This window comes from Pyxicephalus adspersus, chromosome 3, assembly GCF_032062135.1.
Source record: "Pyxicephalus adspersus chromosome 3, UCB_Pads_2.0, whole genome shotgun sequence".
NCBI classification, from domain to species: Eukaryota; Metazoa; Chordata; class Amphibia; order Anura; family Pyxicephalidae; genus Pyxicephalus; species Pyxicephalus adspersus.
Window position 1 is genome coordinate 143,877,959 of NC_092860.1, and position 20,924 is coordinate 143,898,882.

The 20,924-nt window shown below is 38.5% G+C and overlaps 1 protein-coding gene across 3 annotated transcripts in view; it reads right to left on the reverse strand.

Annotated features, from left to right (window-relative positions):
- Positions 1–14,305: 14,305 nt before the first annotated feature.
- Positions 14,306–20,924, reverse strand: part of EIF2AK3 (eukaryotic translation initiation factor 2 alpha kinase 3) — a 30,294-nt gene continuing 23,675 nt past the window's right edge. For all 3 annotated transcript variants that reach the window (XM_072406626.1, XM_072406627.1, XM_072406628.1), the window contains 5 exons: positions 19,861–20,638; positions 17,759–17,926; positions 17,458–17,559; positions 15,927–15,989; positions 14,306–14,935 (listed from right to left, as the gene is read on the reverse strand). In XM_072406626.1, coding sequence (XP_072262727.1) covers positions 14,759–14,935; positions 15,927–15,989; positions 17,458–17,559; positions 17,759–17,926; positions 19,861–20,638 — 1,288 coding nt within the window. In that variant the 3' untranslated portion in view covers positions 14,306–14,758. The remainder of the gene's footprint in view (positions 14,936–15,926; positions 15,990–17,457; positions 17,560–17,758; positions 17,927–19,860; positions 20,639–20,924) is intronic.

Consider the following 20,924-nt stretch of genomic DNA (forward strand, 5'->3'; position numbering starts at 1 on the left):
AAAATACTAAAACATATTATCACTCTGAATAGGTTGTTGTGGTGGAGAAATAAACAGCTGGATGCATCTTCAGTTTTGTATCCAAAGTCCATTGTCTTCCTTCAGTATCCTGCCAAGTCAAAAGCATGGATTTTACATTTTGTTTTATGGATAATAGGGTATAGTTTTACATGATTTACTGGTTTAAAATGAACAAGACAATTACTGTGTGACAATAAGTGATAAGTAAATCTGCCCGTGTATCATCATGAGTTCGGCAAAATATCTTTAGAATTCATCAAAGATGAATCTCCCTCCCTCCCTCTTGGAGATGAATCTTTTTAAGGCAAAAATCTATGATAAAAAATATTATAAAAGACCATACAATTGGGGTCTTTGTATAGCTTGAAAATACACAAAAACTAATTATTATTATGATTGAGGATGCACTGTTTGTATTAGCTGAATGAACAAAGAATCAAGACAAGAAGCTTTGATGGCTAGAAAAAGAGGGGGCAACAATTGTGCCCCTCATCTCCCTTCTTGTACCATACAAGACCTCATGCCTTTCCTAGACATAGAGAAATCCCTCTGTTTAGCAGCACGGGGTATCTGTCAATTAGCAGTCGGAGTGCAACGAGTCACCGTGATTGGCAAGGGGTATACAATATTGGAAAAAGTGATTAATGACAGATTTACTTCTACGACATAATTAAACATTGTTTAAATAACAGTATGTGTTTTTATTTTTTTTTTGTACTTTTATGCTGTGTCAGTTTGTTTCTTTACATTCATTCAATGCCCCTGATTTATAAAAGCTCTCCAAGGCTGGAGAGGATACACTTTCATCAGTGAAGCTGGGCGATCCAGCAAACCTGTAATGGATGTGGTCCAGGATTCGAAATGTTTTTTAGCAAATGATTTTTAAAAATCCATTCCATGTTTTTTGGATCATCCAGCTTCACTTCTGAAAGTGTATTCTCTCCAGCCTTGGAGAGCTTTAATAAATAAGGCCCTTTGTGAGAATTGGTAATGGTTAACAATGTACCCCAGTACTCAGTTCTCTAGATAAGGAGGCAAATATCAAAAAGCCTTTTGTAGGAGGAATTCCACGTTTCACAACAAGTCTCCCACCAAACTCCCACATGTTTTGGAGTATGTGCGGAGGAGGTCCTGTCCCTTAACCCCTCAATGTTTTAGGGAAGCCATAGAACCTGGTTTGGGATGGGAATGAGAGCCACATGCTTACTGCCTGCCTTTCCAATGGATGGATAAAGGTCTAGCTGGGTATTAAAATTCTTATACATTCATAACATTATTTGAAATCAATTTTAAAGGGGTGAATAAGATAAGACCGCCTTAATATGTAAACCAGCCTGTTATGAAGACAAGCAGCCTGGGTGGTTCGGAAAAGGGGGCAGAATTTGTCCTTCCTTTCTGTACCAGACCTTTATCCAGTGTGATGGCTTTATGTGTAAACTACATTGGAATGACACATCTTAATGGAAGGTGCAATGCAAACAGACGTTAGCCCAATAGCATAATACTACTAATCTGTACTACAAGAAAACTGCCATCAGCTGTTGCTTCCTAAGAGCTTGCTATAGTTTACACATTGTATAATATGACACACATATATTGAATGGAAAAATAAAGGATGAACTTTTATTTTTTGTATATATATATATAGGGGAGGTGAGGCTTCCACTTATATCCGTTCAATAGTTCAATCAGATTCTGTACATATCAGTTTATTTATATTCACTCTTTGTGAAAATAGTTAATGGGTACCGAGGTACCCCAGTACTTGTTTCCCTAGGTAAGTTGGCAGATATCAAAAAGCCAGTATTAAAGATGGCTTTGATATTCCGCAACTCCCCACTAAATACGTGGAGACAGGATTTGGGGAGAACGCCCTGTCTTTTATCCTACCAATGTTAAAGGAAAATCATGGCCGCCACATGTTTTTTGTATCTCTTCCCTTTTTTTGTAACTTTAAGTTGCAGGACTGGATAAGGGTCTAATTGTGGTATTAAAGAGTACCCAACACTGTTATTTTATTTTGTATTTTAAACCATTTTAGGTCCCTTTAATTATTAAACCAGTATGTTATCAAGGCATGCCATGTAGCCTGGGTGACTAGAAAAAGGGAGCCTTTATTTCTGTATTACATTTTTTCCAGCAACATTTGGCCCTCTCCCTTTACTTTACCGAATCAGACCCTCAACATTGGAGGGTCCCAGTGTTGAGGGACAGAGTCTCTTTTTCCCCACACCTTGCACCCCAAACAAAGGAAATGCAGTTTTTTTGGTGTTTATCATAAAACCTGTAAACTTCTTTTAGAAGGGCGCTTCCCTATATGTCCCTCTCCCCCAAGTGAAGAAGTCTATGAGCACATTATTACCCCTTATGCATTCCTAGAAAGAATTTAAATGTAAAGAGACAAGTCATCTCTTTAATGTGCTTTAGATTTGTATTAAAGGACAAGTTGACAAAACCAATCCCTACTTCTTCCCTTCCTGGCCCTCAGAATACAATACAGTAAGCTATGACAGCTCCTTGATCTGAAGAAAGCACTTCATAACATACACCTAACACCATTATAAAAGTGTACAGTCTATAAAGTAGATAGCTAGAATTGCTATTACTTGAAATTACAGTGATTAGAGAAAGCAAGAACTGATAACTGCCCTGTAGGCAACTGATCATGATGGCATTTTGTGCTAACTACATTGGAACGACACATCTTAATGGAAAGTGCAGTAAAAATAGGCATTAGCCCAATATTATGGATCTGTACTACAAGATAATGACTACTAAAACTGCCATTAGCTGTACATACTACTTTCTACATTTTGTATAATGATCCAGATATACTGAACAAATTGTAAGGAAAAGGGTTGTTTATAATGAAAACTGTTATTTATATATAGAGAAGATTGGGGCTGACACTTTTAACCTTTCTGCATTGCAGGCATCGCACATCACAATGTTGCTGAAGGACTGACATACTTACGAGGTGTGCGCACTTGACAATCCAGTTGCAATATTTTACATCTGATTGATGACTATGTCCTGGTGTTTTCTATCAGATGTACAGAGATTTGTTTTTTTTTTAACTTTATTGGACTGAATGCTAATTCTTGTGCTGAGATCACAATCATTTTATTTGATGGCTGCAAACAACAAGTAAAGGGAGTAATAAATATTTAGCTGTAATTTTATTTAAATGGTAACTACAGCCAAACTATGTTTTTTAAATGGGATTGGAAAGGCATGAAAAGTTTCATCTATATAGTATCAGCTATATGAATTTAGTTGTCTAATTCAGCTCCATCCATCCTAAATCAGAACTGTGCAGAATAATATGTTCTCCGTATATTTTCCGCTTTGCTGGTATAGCAGTATGCATCCTGCCAGGTTAACCAATTCATTCTATTCTGATCCTGTATGATCTCAGGACAGAAGGTGAATACACACAACTGTAGGGTACTTTGGTGATTAGAGATTGATTAATTTAGGGTTCAGGAATGTGCAAAGGTGCTAAGAAGAAGTTTCTGGTGCCGGTATTTTTTTTCACAGGAACAGTTCACAGCATAGGGGGTCAAAGAAATGTATATGCAGAGTTTATGTATTTATTCATTTTGGGAAAGGTTTTAGTATTAGACATTAGTATTACTATTAGACTAAGGGATAGTGTTAGGAATGTGGTTTGAGTTTATATATATATATATATATATATATATATATATATGAAAGTGTAGAATTAGTTTTTCATGAATACTACATGACATTACAGCGTTAGTGGTATAGTTAGGGTTTGTAGAAGGGTAACATAAAAGGTTAATGATATGGTTACAATTCAATGTAGAGTTAGTGTTAGGGTTGTAGTTGGGGGTCTGTGTGGTAGTTACAAGTAAGATTATGGTTAGGATTGCAGTAAGGGTCTGTGTGATAGTCACACAGCAAGTTAGTGTTGGGGGTTGTAGGAATGATCTAATGGTTACATGGAGAGTTAGTATTAGGGTTCTAGTTGGGGGTCTGTGTGGCAGTAACATAGAAAGTTAAGGATGCATTTGGGTCTGTATGATGGTCACAAGGCAAATTAGTGTTGAGGGTTACAGGAAGAGTCTAATGGTTACATAGGGAGTTTGTATTAGGGTTAAAGTTGGGGGTCTGTGTGGCAGTAACATGTAAGGTTAAAGTTAGGGTGGCAGTTGGGTCTGTATGATGGTCACACAGCAAGTTAGGGTTGCAGGAAGAGTCAGATGGTTACATGGAGAATTAGTGTTACAGTTACAGAGTTGGTGTTAGGGTTACTGTTAGGGTTTGTGTGACAGTTACAAGGAGGGTTAGTGCTGAGGGTATATTAAAAACATCACTGTACAGAAGATCTGCACCAAAACTTCCAGCACTAATCTTCCAGAGCTAAAGGCTAGTACAGGACTAGCGGTTCTGAGAGCCTCATACCAGGATCATTCACCAAGGTTTGGATACCAGAGGACTATTACCAATGTAACTGCACCCTTCCCTTCCCATCCTCATTAGAATTAAAGCCATAGGGTCATTTCAATGCACTCTCCTCCTGTAAGCTTGTTTACAGATGTATTCTGACCGAACAGTATGCTCAGTTCACTAGAACTAACAGTGATGACCTATTTTTTCCATAGAATGGGAAGGGAGGATAGAGAAAAAAAACCCTCAGTGAAGCACAGTAAAAACTCCATAGTCAGTTGGAGCAAAGAAATCATTGGGCATTCTCCAGTCTGGGGTTGATTTATTAAAGAAATATAGGCTATTCCATTGGCAAATTGAATTATATTAGAGATATTTTACTTAGCTTAGTAAATGGGATGAAGTTCTGATGATTTCAACTATTCAATCATATGGAAAAGGAAAAAACTTTAGGATTTCCAGAAATGAATGAAGCCTAAATCAGCCCCCTCACAGTGACTCTCATGGAAGCTATGTTCATCTAATATGTGCAGAAGGCCTCTTTCTATACAAAGCAGCTCCCCAGGGTCTTGCTAATGGAGCTGGCCAAGGTGCTAAATCGCTCATTGAAATGCTTTACTCGTAGAAAGCTTTCATGCCATAAACAATGTTTTCTGCATTTTATCAACGTGTAATTAAAGCGGCATTCAGTCCTACACGGCAGTAAAATGATGCTCATTTAGATGATATATATAACATCCATGGATGAAATAAGTAATTAAGCTATATTTCCTGTGCAGTGACTATTAGTACAATCTTGCGCAATGGAACATTTATCTCCCCGTCTCTCTCCATCTTTGTTCACTACACCTGACTGATATCTCTTCCATCACTCACTTGGAAGGTACCTATTATATTTTGCAAGGACAATTGTCTATATATCCTCTGTTCAGTTTTATATTCCACCTTCCATTATCTAATTTTTTTACAGCTGTAATATTACGGATACTTATTACCTCTACTGACATCACTTTTTATGATTTTACTGGCACCAATTGACTGAGCCATATAACAGCTCTTAATATTTAAATTGAAGTCACAGAAATACATATAAACTTTGTAATAACCACATTTTCCTGGTTTTTCCTCCACTTTTTAGTTATAGCAGCAGTGCATCCAGTTGTCAGGTATTGTGCACTTTATTGGGCACCAGGGCTACCTCCGGTACTTTTTGCAATGTAACCTAATAGACCGAGCAGGACATCCCACCTCCCTTTTTTTTGCAATCCTGGTTTGTGCCAGGTCACTTGTAATTAGGGGTATTCCTGGTACCAGCTATCCCAACCTAAAACACTGGAGGTGTTTCCATTGCAAACAGTTATTGGTCTTTCCTTGAGTTCTTGGGCAACTGTGCATTACCATAGGATACTTTTTAAAAAGCCTTCTATTGGAGGGACCACCTGTCTGTCCCTCATCTCTCTTCAACTATGACCCTAATTTGGAAATCTCTATAGGTAACCAATCAATCTTACACATGACTTATTCTTGGTTTGAATATGCTTAATCAGGTATTCTCAACCAGGGTTCTGTGGAACTCTGAGTTTCCTCCAGGGATTGTTTGATATTCTTTGAGTTAGATGGTTGATGTCCTTTTTGCTAAAGACTGCATTGTTTGTGAGCCAACACTTTTTTTAGAAGCAGCAGAATGGCACCAGAGATCAGTTTATCTGTGTTTATGGTGGTATTACCAACTGCTGTAAAGGGAACATTCTTTCAGCTCACCACTAATGTAATTTATCCAGGGGACAACCAATGAATTTGTTCTAGCAGAGGTCCGAGAATTAATGTAAAGGATTTTTCCTGGGAGGTATAAAGGTTGACAAGGGCTGTGCTAAATTTTTAGAGGGATCTCCTTTGCCTACTTTGTGCTAAAAGCTACCCTAAATTTAGAAATGTGGGAAGGACAGTATGCTACAGGTTGCAGACTTGGTATATCCCCCCAATTCCCATAGTATTCCATATAGTCATATGATTATGTAACTATACCCTATGAAAATTGTTGACTTTTGTTAATGTATTGCAACAGGCAAACATTATGGTTTCATTGAAGCATTGTCTAGACATAAAGATCATATACATTAACAGATAGCACATAAAACTGCCAAGGTATCTTCATTATCTAAGTTAATGTAAATTAAAATCTGTCATGTGAAAAAGTACATTTGTACATTTGCTACAATTTTAAATTTTGAATTGAATTGAAGGATTTAATGATTAGTACCTCTTAGGTAGTATGGAGGTGGACACAGCCTTGTTTAAATCTCTGATATTGAGGGTCTGGTGTTAGGGTTAGAATTAACATGAATTGACTATTTGGTGCCTAAAAACCCCATATATTTTATTGCAGGATCTATAGGTAATTCTCGCAAGAATTTGTGTAATAGTCCGTGCATGTACAATCATTTATACTAATGGGGCAATACCAACTTTTGAGGGTGTACTTACTTTTTCACAGTATATCATTAAACCTCATTGATAACTTTGTAAATAAATTATTGGGTCGTGCAACAGGAGAATGATTACAAACACACCAGCAATTTTACAGCAGGCTGAAAAAGAACACTATCAAGGTGTTGCAATGACTCAAAGTTCAGACCTCAAGCACAACAAAATGCTGTGGCGGAAATTTTGCAGAGCTGGGCATTAACAAATACTTGTAAAGTTCAAAAGTCAATTCCTCCTCAATGATGTAAGTGAATGGCAAACAGAAAACATCCACTTGAAGTTATTGTGACTAAAGGTGGTTCAATGAGCTTTTGAAACTTTACTTGTACTTTCTTTTTCACATGACTGTACTAGAAATTGTGCCACGAGGTTCTGGAAAATACAAAGGTGGACAGAACTTAAAAATATCTCAGGAAGCTCTGTGTTGAGGTATCCAATGCCCATGGCAACTGTGTAGATTTCCCCTTGTAATCAATGAACTGGTGCATTTCAAAAAGTTTTTTGACAGCAGGTCCCTTAAAGACTTTTGGGGCCCCTAAATTTAAAGTAAACTATTCAAAGCTATTTGTCAAATGAAGTCATGCGTGAAAAATAGGTTGGTATTTAACATTCCACCTATTGTAGAACCACTGGCACAGTTTAATCTTTTAGTTTTTCGTTGGACTATAATTTGTCTGATTTAAAAGGAAAACAAAACAAAAAGAGAAGCCGATTACAAAGAACAAAATTCACTAATGTTACATTTTCCAATGCTGAGCCAAATATAATTATAGGTCTTTTCTGCCATTTCCTCCAATTGCTGTATCTTCCATCTCCAGCCGAGCTCTTAATAATACCAAAGTATGGAACCGAGCCCATACAGAGGTGGTGGGAGTTCTGAGATCATACAAGTCAGTTCCCTCCATGCAGAACATGGAAATTAACAGAATTTAAATAATATATGCTTTGTTTTGGTGTATTCCCCATATAAACTAAATGAAATAAATTACTAAAAGGAACACTCCATTTAAAGTGGAACTAAACTCTTTTCATATACACCTGTCCTCATTCCATTATACACCACCATATACACTTCCTTGCTTTGATCTTCCGCCATCCTGATTGACCTAGGGATTGCTGGGTATTCTGGTTTCCTACTCTACAGAGATGCTCATAACAGAGGAGGGCACTGATCAGGCAGGCAAAAATTGTTTGAGTAGAAGGGACATCTGTCCCTATCCACAATAAAGCCCTGGCTGACTCCAAATGTTAAAAGTAGAACATTATATACACTTTAAACCCAGTAGTATTTGTGCAACTATGTCTGGCAATTGGTGAGTGCACAAAATCTTCCAAATCTTCCCCCCCACACACACCTTGTTACCCAACATTACTCACTACTTCTTTCCCATGTTTTCTCATCATCAGTACTATGTGTCTGCATTGGAACATGAGTTAGAGACTACTTTTTTTTTGCAGAGAATATAAAATAAAAAGTTTTTGCTCACTCATAAGGCTAGCTTATCTTGTATTGCATAGGAGAAGAGTTTCAGAGCATTGTCCGCTGGTATAAATGTCCTTTCATTCTCCATAGGGTTTTTTCTGGAGCATAAGAATTATGCTGGAGATGCGGCAAGGAAAGGGAAACAATGTTACACATCAGGTGTCAGTGTTCCTAGATTCATAGATTTTGGAAAACCATTATTAATATCTATAACAAGATGATGGGATCTTCAGCCCCTGTAAAGCCTGAGATTAAACTGTTGTCTGTTCTTCCTGGGTCGGTATCCACAGCTAAGATTTTTGCACTCATGAACGGTTATTTCTCAACATTGGGGTACTCCTGCAGTTCCTACCATTACAGAATGGACCTATCTCAGATACAACATATGGAGGATAGTGGGGTTATTAGGATGACCAAACCAGAGAAAATACCAAGAAAGGAGAAGATTGATAGCCTCATTAGCATGCTACTGCTCCTAGACTGTCCAGTCACTGGCTGGTGTGGGTCTTAAGCTACGTACACACTTCCAATTATTATCGTCGGAAAACGAACGACGAACGTTCCTGCACGATATACACGAACGATCGTATAGCACCGATACTGCACATAGAGGTAACAACACGATCGTTCGTAGATATTGTACACACAATAGATACGAACGTTTAAGCGATAGAGGAACTATGTGCACGACAGGAAAGTGAACGGACGTTCGTTCATCACGCATGCGCTGAACATGGACGATCAATGAACGACCGTACACACGAACGATGTTCAACGATCGTCGTCCAATCCGATCTGCCGGTCCGGTCGTTCGTTTCCAGCGACTTTCCTCGTTCGTCGGCGTCGTTGGTTACTTTTTTACGAACGATTTTTTGCCCAATCGATCGTTCGTCGTTCGACTGGAACGATAAAAATTGGAAGTGTGTACGCACCTTTAAACCTGCCTACAATGCACTTAGTGAGTTTAGGAAGTCAAACTGTGTGGATAATAAGCATGCATTATGACAAAATGATCGTTGGTGTCATTAAAATGGCCTGGGAGACATAACTTACTCAAGGAACCCCTAGTAATCTCTGGAGGAAACAACTGAAAAACACAGATATAAAGTTTTTTTTTTTTTTTCTTGGTATACCATTGCTGTATATTGTGCCAGTAATTGCTTCATACAGATTTGAGCAGTTACTGATCGGTCCAATTTTAGAAAGAAAATCCTTTGTAGCCTTTCACACCAACTCTCCAGTAATGCTTTGTCGCAGTCAGCAACAATCAACAGACATTACTTTTATCTAAGTAGGGTGTACAGGGACAATCGCTACACAAATATGATGCACGGATAGTTGTATAGAGAAAGGAAGGGTCATTTGAAATAGAGATATAGAAGGTATTGAGAAATAGTAACAAAGGGATTCGGGTCACAATGACCGCAGCATTTCATAAAAGCTGTCAGAGAACATCCTTTATCCTGGCAATCAATGGAATTGTGACAATAATTAGGGATAACAGTGGAGTGCATTGATAAGCTAGCCAGATCTGTTCATTATTTGCAAGAGATTTACAGCAAACAACGGAGCCTGAAGGAGATAGAGTGAGAAATCTGATTCTCCCAAGAAGAATAGGGGTTAGAGCGAGAGCTATTCGCTGCTCAATAATGGCAAACAATGAGGCAGGGGTAAAAAATATATATTCTCCCATATCTTGAGCAGAGGAAGACTAGGGAACAGTGGTCTGGAATGCAGAAAGGGCTAGTAAGAGGTGGTGGTAAAAAAATAAAATAAATAAATAAATTTGGTCAGTTTTTTATTTTACATTACAGGGTAACTCAATGAACGTTGGCTGGGCTTAAAGAGGAAGTAAACCCAAAACCAAAATTACTGTGCATGCTTGAGATCGGCAATCTTTTACCCTTTTGGCTAAACGGTTCCTTCTGTGCATGCCCGAGCAGGTGCTTGGTGGTGCGCCCAGATAAAAGGGGCTGGGGTGAACATTACATTGGTGTCTTGCTCTGTACATGTTCAGCAATGTTGCTGGTATGAACAAACCCTCAAAGACCAAAGCAAACCTTGGCGCTTCAGTCAATCCTTTAATGACTTTTAATGTGCACATTATGGACCGTATCCTAAATAGTGATCATTTTTTTTAAAAAGGTTCACCCAATGGATGACAGTGGACAGATTTAAGATCATCAATAACAATACAAGCGGTTCTTAAATCAGAACTAAAGGCAACTCAATATTGCAGAAAGCACAGGCAATATCCCTTCTGCAATAGTTTCTATCTGTCCGATTGCTCAGGGTTTCTGGTAAAAATCTAAACTGAGTATGCGTAGCATCAGAATACTGGGCCTTCCCAGATTCCTCTGTACGTTCCGGTAATAAACAAACTCCGCACACGCTTAAGTAGAAGGTACGCTGTCCTGGCCAATCAAGATGGACGAGGCCATCAGCCTTGAAAGAAGATGTCGGCACCCTGTGAAGGAACAGGGACAGTAACGCGGGTTTAGTTCTACTTTTAGCATAATATCAAATTTTGCAAATGTTTTTTGTTATTATACATTAACAAATAGTTTTTTGCACTTTTGTAGTTTTTGATGTAAGATTTTTCTTTAAATAAAACGGAGACCATTTTTAGTTTGTTTGTTTTTTATTAAATCAATAGGACTTGAAAAAAAGTCACAAAATGAATGCGCTTAGCTGTTGTCATTTTGCAATAAATGCTCTGTACAGCACCAACCCAGTGGATTGACCTTTGCTTCATAAATAAAATGTATTTACATAAAATAAGCACATTTTATCTCCTTAAATGATTCACAAGCCAGCCTACGAGTGCAGGGGAGCTACAAGTCCCAGCAATTCCAATAGGCCCGGTTAAACCTTGTAATTCTTCCGAAGCTGGAGGGAGCGTGTTATCAGCCAGCTTGCGTTGGTACAAAGCTTGTCATGTATTAAGAAAAATAATACAAGTAACAAAAAAGTTAAAATAAACAGTTCACAAATATACAAAACATTCAACATCTTACACGGAACTGTGCTGTAAATTTTACAGTCTGCAGTAAGTGTCCTAGTGCAATTTACATGATTATTGCGGATCAATTCAGCTTGATTGCAGATAAGGCAATTCTGTGCAAAGCTAAACTGGAAGGTGCCTAGATACATCCGAACAATGTAGGCAAGGGTTTTAAGTGCTGCCAATGCTAACCATGGAGGTAAAAAGAAAAAAAAAAAATCACCGTCTGAGACATTAACTCTGCAGAATAGGAAAAGAGTGGGCTGTATATAATGATCTGCTGGTTTAAGGCTTTGCTGGGAAAAGTTCAGGGGCCAATCATTTAGCAATCTTCAATCTCCATATGTGATTTGCAGAAATAAGTGACAACCATAAGCTTCTAAGTTTTACCAGGAAGAGGACACAGGGTTTTACGTGATCTTCCTTAACTACAGACCTGGAACAAGAAGGGATTTGACCTCATTTTCATGCTTGTTCCAGGTCAGGATAGAAGGCCCCTGGAGCTTGTTCCTTTAGCAATGTCAGCTAACACATTCCTGTTGACAATCCTTAGATACAACATAATAATATGACAAATAAAATGATAGCTCCATTCCAGTATACACAGGCATCTTAAAAAACAGAAATTTGGTTACAGATCAAAGTGTTTACTACACAAAAACATGAGTAAGTCTCTGGAGTTTAGTGAAAGTTTTGTGTAGCTTTTGCAAAACTGGAAGCTACAACCAATGACATTACAGCAGCATTTACACAAATCAAAAATGTATCAAATGATAAAAAAATTGAAATTTGCATATACCTGACATGTTCAGACAACAAAGCGTCCATTTTGCTTAGTCAGTACTCCGCCTACTGAATCACTTATAACTAGTAAAAGCTCTGGGCCAAAGGAAGTGACATGATCAGGAAGAAATCATCAAATAGAACAAACTGAAAAGATGCAGCCATCTGAATAAAGTTGTCTTATAAAATGCAACAGTAATAATGTTATATAACCATTAAGAAACAGCTTCTGTTCTATGATAGTTTTAGCTGGGCCAAGTGCAGCTTACTCATGGTTTTCTCTTCATGTAGCTACACAGATCCCAAAATGTACAGATGTAGTCATCTGACCAATGATTTTAGGATCATGAACGTGCAATCTATGATTCTGGAAATCTTACATGAGACAATGCAAACCTTGATGATAGCTACTGTATATGGGGACCTAAAGGCACAAAGAAACGAGAACAAGAGGTAGCAACCCCCGCAGCTGCTAATTTTGGCCAACAGGTAAGAACCCTACTGTAACAGCTTAGTTAAAAAGACAAGCTGTGAGTTTGGCTAAAATCTAATGTGTCACCTGACATTTCAGAAAAACCTTTGGGCTGCCATTGAATGCCATGGCAGGGACTCAGAATTTGTTCACACTGAGCATACGCAACTGCCATGTGTTCTATCAAAACGCAGAGCAACTTGGGTAGTTCTGTTTGAGATGCTGACCCTATTTCTTACATTTAGGGGGAAACGGACAGAAATGCATGGAGAATGTAAGACAATGATTCTTATGTCTGAAGTCCTTGTGTATTGCACCCTATACATGATGTATTAAACTGCACAGAAACGTGTATAGTGAGCTCTAAGACAATATAAAATATCGTACAATATTTTATAGATAAAGTTTTTTTTCTACACTTATGTCATACTAAGTCTTGTATATAAAAAGTGCAGTGATGGACTTTCTAGTGTGCGAACAAATAAAAGGCAGCACGTGATTGGCTGCTGTGAGTAACAACTTCCCAATTTCTTTCTGCATACATATGAAATTTGCTGCGACCAAATGGCTCAGTACATCACTAGCTCAAGGTGACCCAACAAGCTTCATTTTAAAGAAAAGCAAAAATGACCAACACACACCATGAAACGGCTTCCAGTACTAGGGACATGGCGTATTAATGGGCCTGTGGATGACACATTTATCACAAAACAAACCCAACTTCCTGTTAAAGATCACAACAAAACCTTTTCTGATCTGTGCTTCATGTAATCGCCTGCAAAATTTAGAAAAATATTTGTTCTGTTATACCGTTAAGTACTTCTATCACCGTCTTCCAACATCACAAAAACTGTGCTTTACGTTATGTAAAAATAGATTAAAAAAAGAACTAACAAATCTAGAGAACATCTTCTAGAAAACACGGTGAGCCTATTTACCAATGTGTCAGAGAACTGAACCGATAGTCATCTGCGAAAAAGGGGAATTGTATTCTGGGTAATCTCTGTTGTTTCAGGGAAGGTGCCAAAATAAATGACAACATAATCCAACTTTGACTGACTTAGAACGCTGACCTGTAGACAGGACATTTCTGGACATGTCCAATCAGCAGTTGTTCTGGTCAGCATAAGAAAGGACAAGGAAGTGAATGGATTGCCAACTGTATGGTACTAATGAGGTGAGAACTAGAAGAAGTTAAAGTGTATTTCTGCGCAAAAGCGACCATTAGGGTACATCTCTGCACTGCATACATATTTCCTTTTTTTTCTTTAAATTCTGCAAGGACAAAAACAAAAACCAGTTGTGCCAGAGGTCCAGAGAGCATTTTACTTTCTGCAGATAGCCATCTATTGAATACTCCATTAAAAAGCCAAGCAGTGCAGTCAGCAATTTTCTTTTTCTCCGGTATATCATGGAGGTGATGTACTCCAGCAGGGAAGAACTCAAACAGGACCGATACTACTACTGCTTGGGATTTTAGTTTTGAAGAGTTGTTGGGTAATTGCAAAGATTTACTTACTGGTTTTCTGGAAGACAGTGAGTCATTTTCTGTAAAAGATGTTTGCTGCAGAGGTGTGTTGAAATTGTATGTATGTATGTGTGTATATATATATATATATATATATATATATATATATATATATATATAAAAAAAATAAATTAAATATCGTGCCCCCTTATGAACTAGGTCCTCCCATACAGCACTGGAGGAGACTGAAGAGTGAAGAGACTGCTTGGCAGCTTTAGATAACAGAAGACACTTCTTCTGACACATTGACAAGGAGGCTCGGTACCCACAGGAAAGATTGCGCATTAACAATAACTGTTCAAAGTCTGTTTAGAGGACAAAATTTCAAAATCCCGATTTTAAATTCATAATGTCACCGGGTCCATTGTGATCTTCATCATCTACGATTAAACAGACTTTAACCCGTGTCCATGTTTAAAGATGAGATTTGTGATAATAAAAGCCAGTAACGGTTCAATAGAAAAGTTCCCTTGTGGAAATTGGTCACGACTTTATTACTGATACAGTCTGCTTGGCAGTCATTGCAGTCGGACACAATCGGGTGTAACACAGAATGTTTAGAAGGAGTGTTCACTTGATGGAATGCTTCAGACTCTTCATGCCTGAGGTGCTCAGAGTTCGGGATCTCTGTCTAAGAGTCAGTTTGCCAGTGAGTTCTATGCTCTCAAACAAAGGGCTTTCGATGATTTCCTCAGCCTCGGGTCTCTCACTGGGGTTGTGGGAGAGCATGTGCTGGACAATATTTTGCTGTAAAAACAGAAGAGACTGTTAGTCTATTAAATGACATAAAAAGATCCATTACACACCGAGATACACAGGGTATTTATTACCAATGCCTGTGCATCATGTAGGAAGACTTATCTGGTGTCATTTAAAGCAGAAGTGTATCTCTGCTGGATGGCAGCATGGTGGCTCAATGGTTAGAACTCTGGCCTTAGCAGGTTCAATTTTCAGCCAGGATCTGGATATCTGGATATCTATCCACTATCTGGATAGAGTTTGCGTGGGTTCCTCTCACATTCCAAAAACATGCAGTTGGGTTAATTGGCCTCCCCTCAAAATGACCTTAGACTGTATTAAATACATTTAACTATGGTAGGGACATTAGATTGTGAGCCCCTTTGAGGGACAGCTGGTGACATGAAAATGGATTTTGTACAGCGCTGTGTAATATGTTGGCACTATATAAACACTGCGTATTAATATTAATGACCCGGGTTCACTAATAAATATATATCTTCTCCAGCTTTGGACAGCTTTAATAAATCAGGCCCATTTGTGTCTGATGTTTACAGTATTCCTTAATAACTTGATCTGATATTATGCTACCTCTGGTACAAAATAGATGGAAACAATTTATAAGCTTCTATACTTTTGACTGATTTAAAGCATTTATTATAGGCACACACCCTTTTTCTGTGTTGTTCGATATGTGTATATGTGTATGTGTATCATGGTTAAAATGAAAATTAAAAGAAAATTGATTCAACTAAAACCTTTGCAGTTATATAATACAGGAAAAGTCGCTCATTTAACTTCAGCAGAAAGTAATATGGGAAAACATGTTAAAAGGTTCCTAAAGCTCCACCTGATGGGTGGATAGTACCTTACATAACGCTTAAAGCAATATTCTTTATTTACATTTTAATTTATAAGTCTTAACCATAATAAAGAAGAAGAAAAAAAAAAAAGTACAAAACCAAATATATCCAAAGCCCAACAAACTGGCTTTTCTTACCTCCTGTGGGTATTGCTGTGTAAACAAGACAGGGAACTTCAGATCACGGATGTCTGTTAATATCTATTGATGAAAAAGAACATTTGTAAGCTAACAATTATTGAAAAAAGCTTAAATATGAACAAGTACTTATTTGAATTGAGTAGCAAACAGATGTTGTAAAGGAGCAGGAAGATGGTGCATTCTTGCAACCATGTATGTAAGTGTTTCATGTATGCCTGGGATTCTAAAATCATTACATAGATTTTACTCTGGAGCCGGGCTTTTAGTGGCAAATGCTGCAAAATATCAGTTACATTCATTTAAAAAGTAAGGAGCAAACTACAATCCAGAATACGCTAAGTACCCATAGCGTTTAATTAAATAAACTCTTAGACCTTTACTCTATGTGGATTGCATAGAATAGCTTTGTTACAAAAACATTGTGCAAAGGCTGCTCATCAGTGACCATCTGAAGGGAAACTACGCCATCTAGAGGAAAAGTTAGGGAATGATGAAATGTATATATCAATGTTCTCCCTATGCCCTTTTCTCTGCATTCATCACCTGACACAATTTAATGGCAACCTGAAGGTCAGTCATTTTTTCCACTTATTCTGGGTGGAAAAAGAACAGGTTGGGCTGCATTATACCACTGAAGCCACGTACTGCTCCAATATCTAGCTGACAATTGCCACTGGTGTCCCATCTGCTGTCCACCCACAGATTATCTGAATGGGTCACTGCCAGTAATGTATTATGATTTTTATCATATGTTTTATTTCATTTTTAATTATTTCCCCTGATACGGCACCACCTGCATAGGGTACTTTTCCTTGCCAACCGGCAGAAAACATTTTCTGGGAAGAACAATGCTATTTATTGCTTCCTCTGATTGCTCTATTTGTTGGATATAGGAACTACAACCAAGAAATATGGCCAGGAAGAAGTATCAGTGACCATTGTCAGGACACCAGGAATCACAGAGAATCTTCCTAACATGTACGCACAGACACCGTGGAGAAAAAAAAAAGTTGTCATATAGTTGTAATAGGGAATGAGGGAAACCTTCACACCATATCCGAAACTAGCAACACAGATCTGATGGGTCAGATTCTTTTTATTTTCTCTTCGTTTGGGCACTGGCCAGTGGGAAGAGAAAAAACTCTCCCTGATTGAGTCTAAGAAAAGCAAAAGCTCTCTGGTTACAAATGTAACTTGCCAGCAGATACATAAAACAGATCAGGTAATGACATCACATAAAATCATTTCTTTGCCCATAGTAACTTTATTAAATGTTCATTCAAATCATAAAATACCACAGCAAATACAGCAGAAATGTGTAGCTTCAATATTATTCATAACTACAGGACGCTGTAGTGATGTGTAGCATTGCCGACATGCTTCCTACCCGGTCCTGCTCTTTTTTTTGATTGACAGCAGTACTGCAGAGTTTTTGATTCTGCTGTCAATGCTTGACATATCTGGGAAGCTCAGAAAGTCATCCCTTCAGCAATGCAGCTTACACTAATGAATTTTATCAGGTACTTACTCGAACTCTCTCCATATTGGTACTGAACGGATAAAGCAGCTCAAATAAAATCAAGCCCAGTGAGAAGATGTCCACTTTATGTGAGTAACTTTGGCCATACATCTACAAAAAGCAAAAGGAGGATGTGTATCAATTTTGTCATATAGGAAGTTCATAACATTAAACAGAAGATTATGAATCAAATATGTATTTCAGCCTGGTTCATAAATTCCTCTTGGTTCATAAATTCTGCAGAAGAAAACACTTGGACCAGATCTCCTGGTTATTTATTTGAAGTAAAAAGCAAAACAGTTTCCCATACCTGTTCTGGGCTCATGTAGAGTTTGGTCCCGACTTGCCCTGTATGTCGAGCATAGGCCGGCATTGGCGTCAAAGCTGCTTCTTCATCGTCCTCCTGGTCCATTTCAGTTACAAGCCCGAAGTCCCCAACTTTAACTACGTCGTCTATTGTAAAGAATATATTGGATGGCTGTAAATGGGAAAAGAGGAAGACAAATTTTACTCAAAGTGCAAGCAGAATCTTTTTGTCCCCATGACAATAAAGTTTTGAAGGTGCCAATTCTATAGACTAGCTAACAAAAACTGGATTGGCATTGTAAAATTATTAGCACAGGAAAATAGGAAACAGTGAATGCATTGCATGTTATAGAATTACTTCAAAACGGAGTATGTGGAAAATATAACAAAGCACTGTTTTTACCCCCCTTAACTACCCGGACCTTAAAGTGTTTAAAATCCTGTATTGTCTGGTAGAGCAGGAGTAAGGCTATATCAGACAATTCTCGTCTAAATATCATTTCAGGGCTGATATCAGACGAGAAACTGACACGTGTGCAGCACCCGTCTGACGTCGTTCATGGATCCGTCCTGGTGGATCCAAGATTGAACGTAATACAAGTGAAGGGGAGAGAGCACAGCAGGATGCTGCCTGCTCCTTCTCCTCCCTCCCCTCTCCATAGAGCAGAACGACACTGTATGTACAGAGCTCCTTCATGCATCGTTCAGTCTTTTGACATTTGAAAGGATTGTAAAAAAACCCTTTCCACCAACAAAAGTCTAACGTGTGTACACAGCCTAGAGACTGGTGGTAGGAAGAGCAGCACCAAGAATCAATCATTGTAGCATAGGTGTTAAAAGTAGGAGAGAAAAAAATTATCTTTTTAGTAAACAGTCCAATCACAGATGTGGATAGGTCTTAAGCTACGTACACACTTCCAATTATTATCGTTGTTAAACGAACGACGAACGATCCTGCACGATATCTACGAACGATCGTATAGCACCGATCCTGCACATACAGATGACACGATCGCTCGTAGATATTGTACACACAATAGATACGATCGTTTGAGCGATAGAGGGAGTGACGTGCACGACAGGAAGTGAACGAACGTTCGTTCATCACGCATGCTCAGACCATGGACGATCAACGAACGATCGTACACACGAACGATGGTCAACGATCGTCGTCCAATCCGACCCGCCGGTCCGGTCGTTCGTTTCCAACGACTTTCCTCGTTCGTCGGCGTCGTTGGTTACTTTTTTCACGAACGATTTTTGCCCAATCGATCGTTCGTCGTTCATTTTGAACGATAAAAATTGGAAGTGTGTACGCAGCTTTAGACTATGTAGGACTTTAGTCTCTGGAAATGATCTTTCACTATTGTTTCCATTGACTGATGATGGAATGATTTTTTATTTTACAATTTTAACACTGCAAAATAAAGCAGCAAGAACATTTCACACAGTCATGCAGTAAGGAGTTTTTTTACTGCCCTTTACTGCCCCATTTATATCAGTTTCAATGCAGAAGCTCCTGGCAGCTTCAAATGTTATGTCTGCCTAAAAGAACTCTGCAGTATAAGGCCAGACTAAATCAATATTATTCGTTATGCACACCTACCCTTTTCAACCAAAGACTGTGGAAACACAACATTCCTAAAGAAAAATTGGCTTGAAAAAAATGTTTTCTGTTGTTTTATCAGTTGGAATTCTAATGGTGTCAATAATGGTGTTTTACATTAATAGTGTTGACTGATACAGCAAAAGGTTAACAAAAAAAGTCAAGGAGTATGATTTACAGTTTTCAAAAAAAACTCCGAACATATAGAAGGTCAAGCAGGGATTCTCATTTTTTTGGTTTACTTTTCTGGAAAATACAAAAGGGAGAATCTAGCAACAAGAAAAAGTATCTCACAGCTGATCCTATAGTTACCAAAGCTAGGAACTTAAGGCAGACAAAGAAATAAACATATCATGTAGAAGAAGTCGATAAATAGTTTTTGGATGCTTTTTATAAATAAAAAACAAACAAAAATAAACACTTTTTGCTATACACAGTTGTCACATGAATTTACACTAATTAAATGGGAAAAAAACACATGTACATATGGCAATACACACCTTCAGGTCCCTGTGCATCAGCCCTTTGCTATGCAGGAACTGAACGGCTTCCACAATCTGCAGAAAAATATGGAGGCTCTCTGCCAGTGGTCGCTCCTCCAATGTGCGGCGTGCCTCCATCCAGTCTTTGAGGTTCTCTTTGCGGCACAGCTGCATCTGAATGTAGAGGTACACCTTGGGAGAGCTGGGGTTCAGCTTCTCTGCAGTGTTTTTTGTGAGGTCCAAGTTTAAAGTTTTTGGTCTGGGGGGAGATGTTGACAAAGTGCTAGTGGAAGTGGGTTTACTTTCACTGGAGTCCTTGGTTCCAGAGTCCCTGTGTGAAAAATCACTAGTTGTAACAACAACAGACACGTCCATTCTATTATCCACATTATTAGAGGCGTTATCACAACCAGAGTCTTCAAACACGATGGAGGATGAGGTCCTCTCATAAAAGCCAATGTCCTGGCCATGTCCATAGAGAACCCCAGCATCCTCCCCCTCATCCTCATCCATTGCACTGTGATCCAGATCACAGTCTGTGAGTAAACTGTCCTGCAGATTCACCATGGCATCAAATGACTCGTTGAGGTCACTATCTGTAGAGAAGAGGCGAGGAAACGTCAGTCTCCGATGAGCACCGGCATTAACGGCAACAAACTCAGTGGACAAAGAGCTCTGGCTCTCGGATGAAGGGGTGATGACCTCTACATGCTCCTTCATAGAGTAAGGATTGCTGCTCCGAACCTTGACAGAGAGTCCATCTCCTGGAGTGGGGGAGCTGAATGGCCAATCCGTGCTAAAAAAAATAGGATATACATTAGTTACAGATTATGTAAAACAGTAGTAATACCTACCTGCTGATCATACAGTTATGCATATTAATCATCTCCCCTTCAGTACTATATAAATATACACAAAAGCTGCCTATGCAGAATTTAAATTTGTGAGAATGACAACATCACTTAAACCAAAATTTCGGAGCCCCACAAGTATAGATGTGGGGCAAAATAATAGGGTGGGTGGTTAAATAATTCTAGCTCTGACTAAACACACATTTGTTCAAAAATATTCAGTAAGACTGC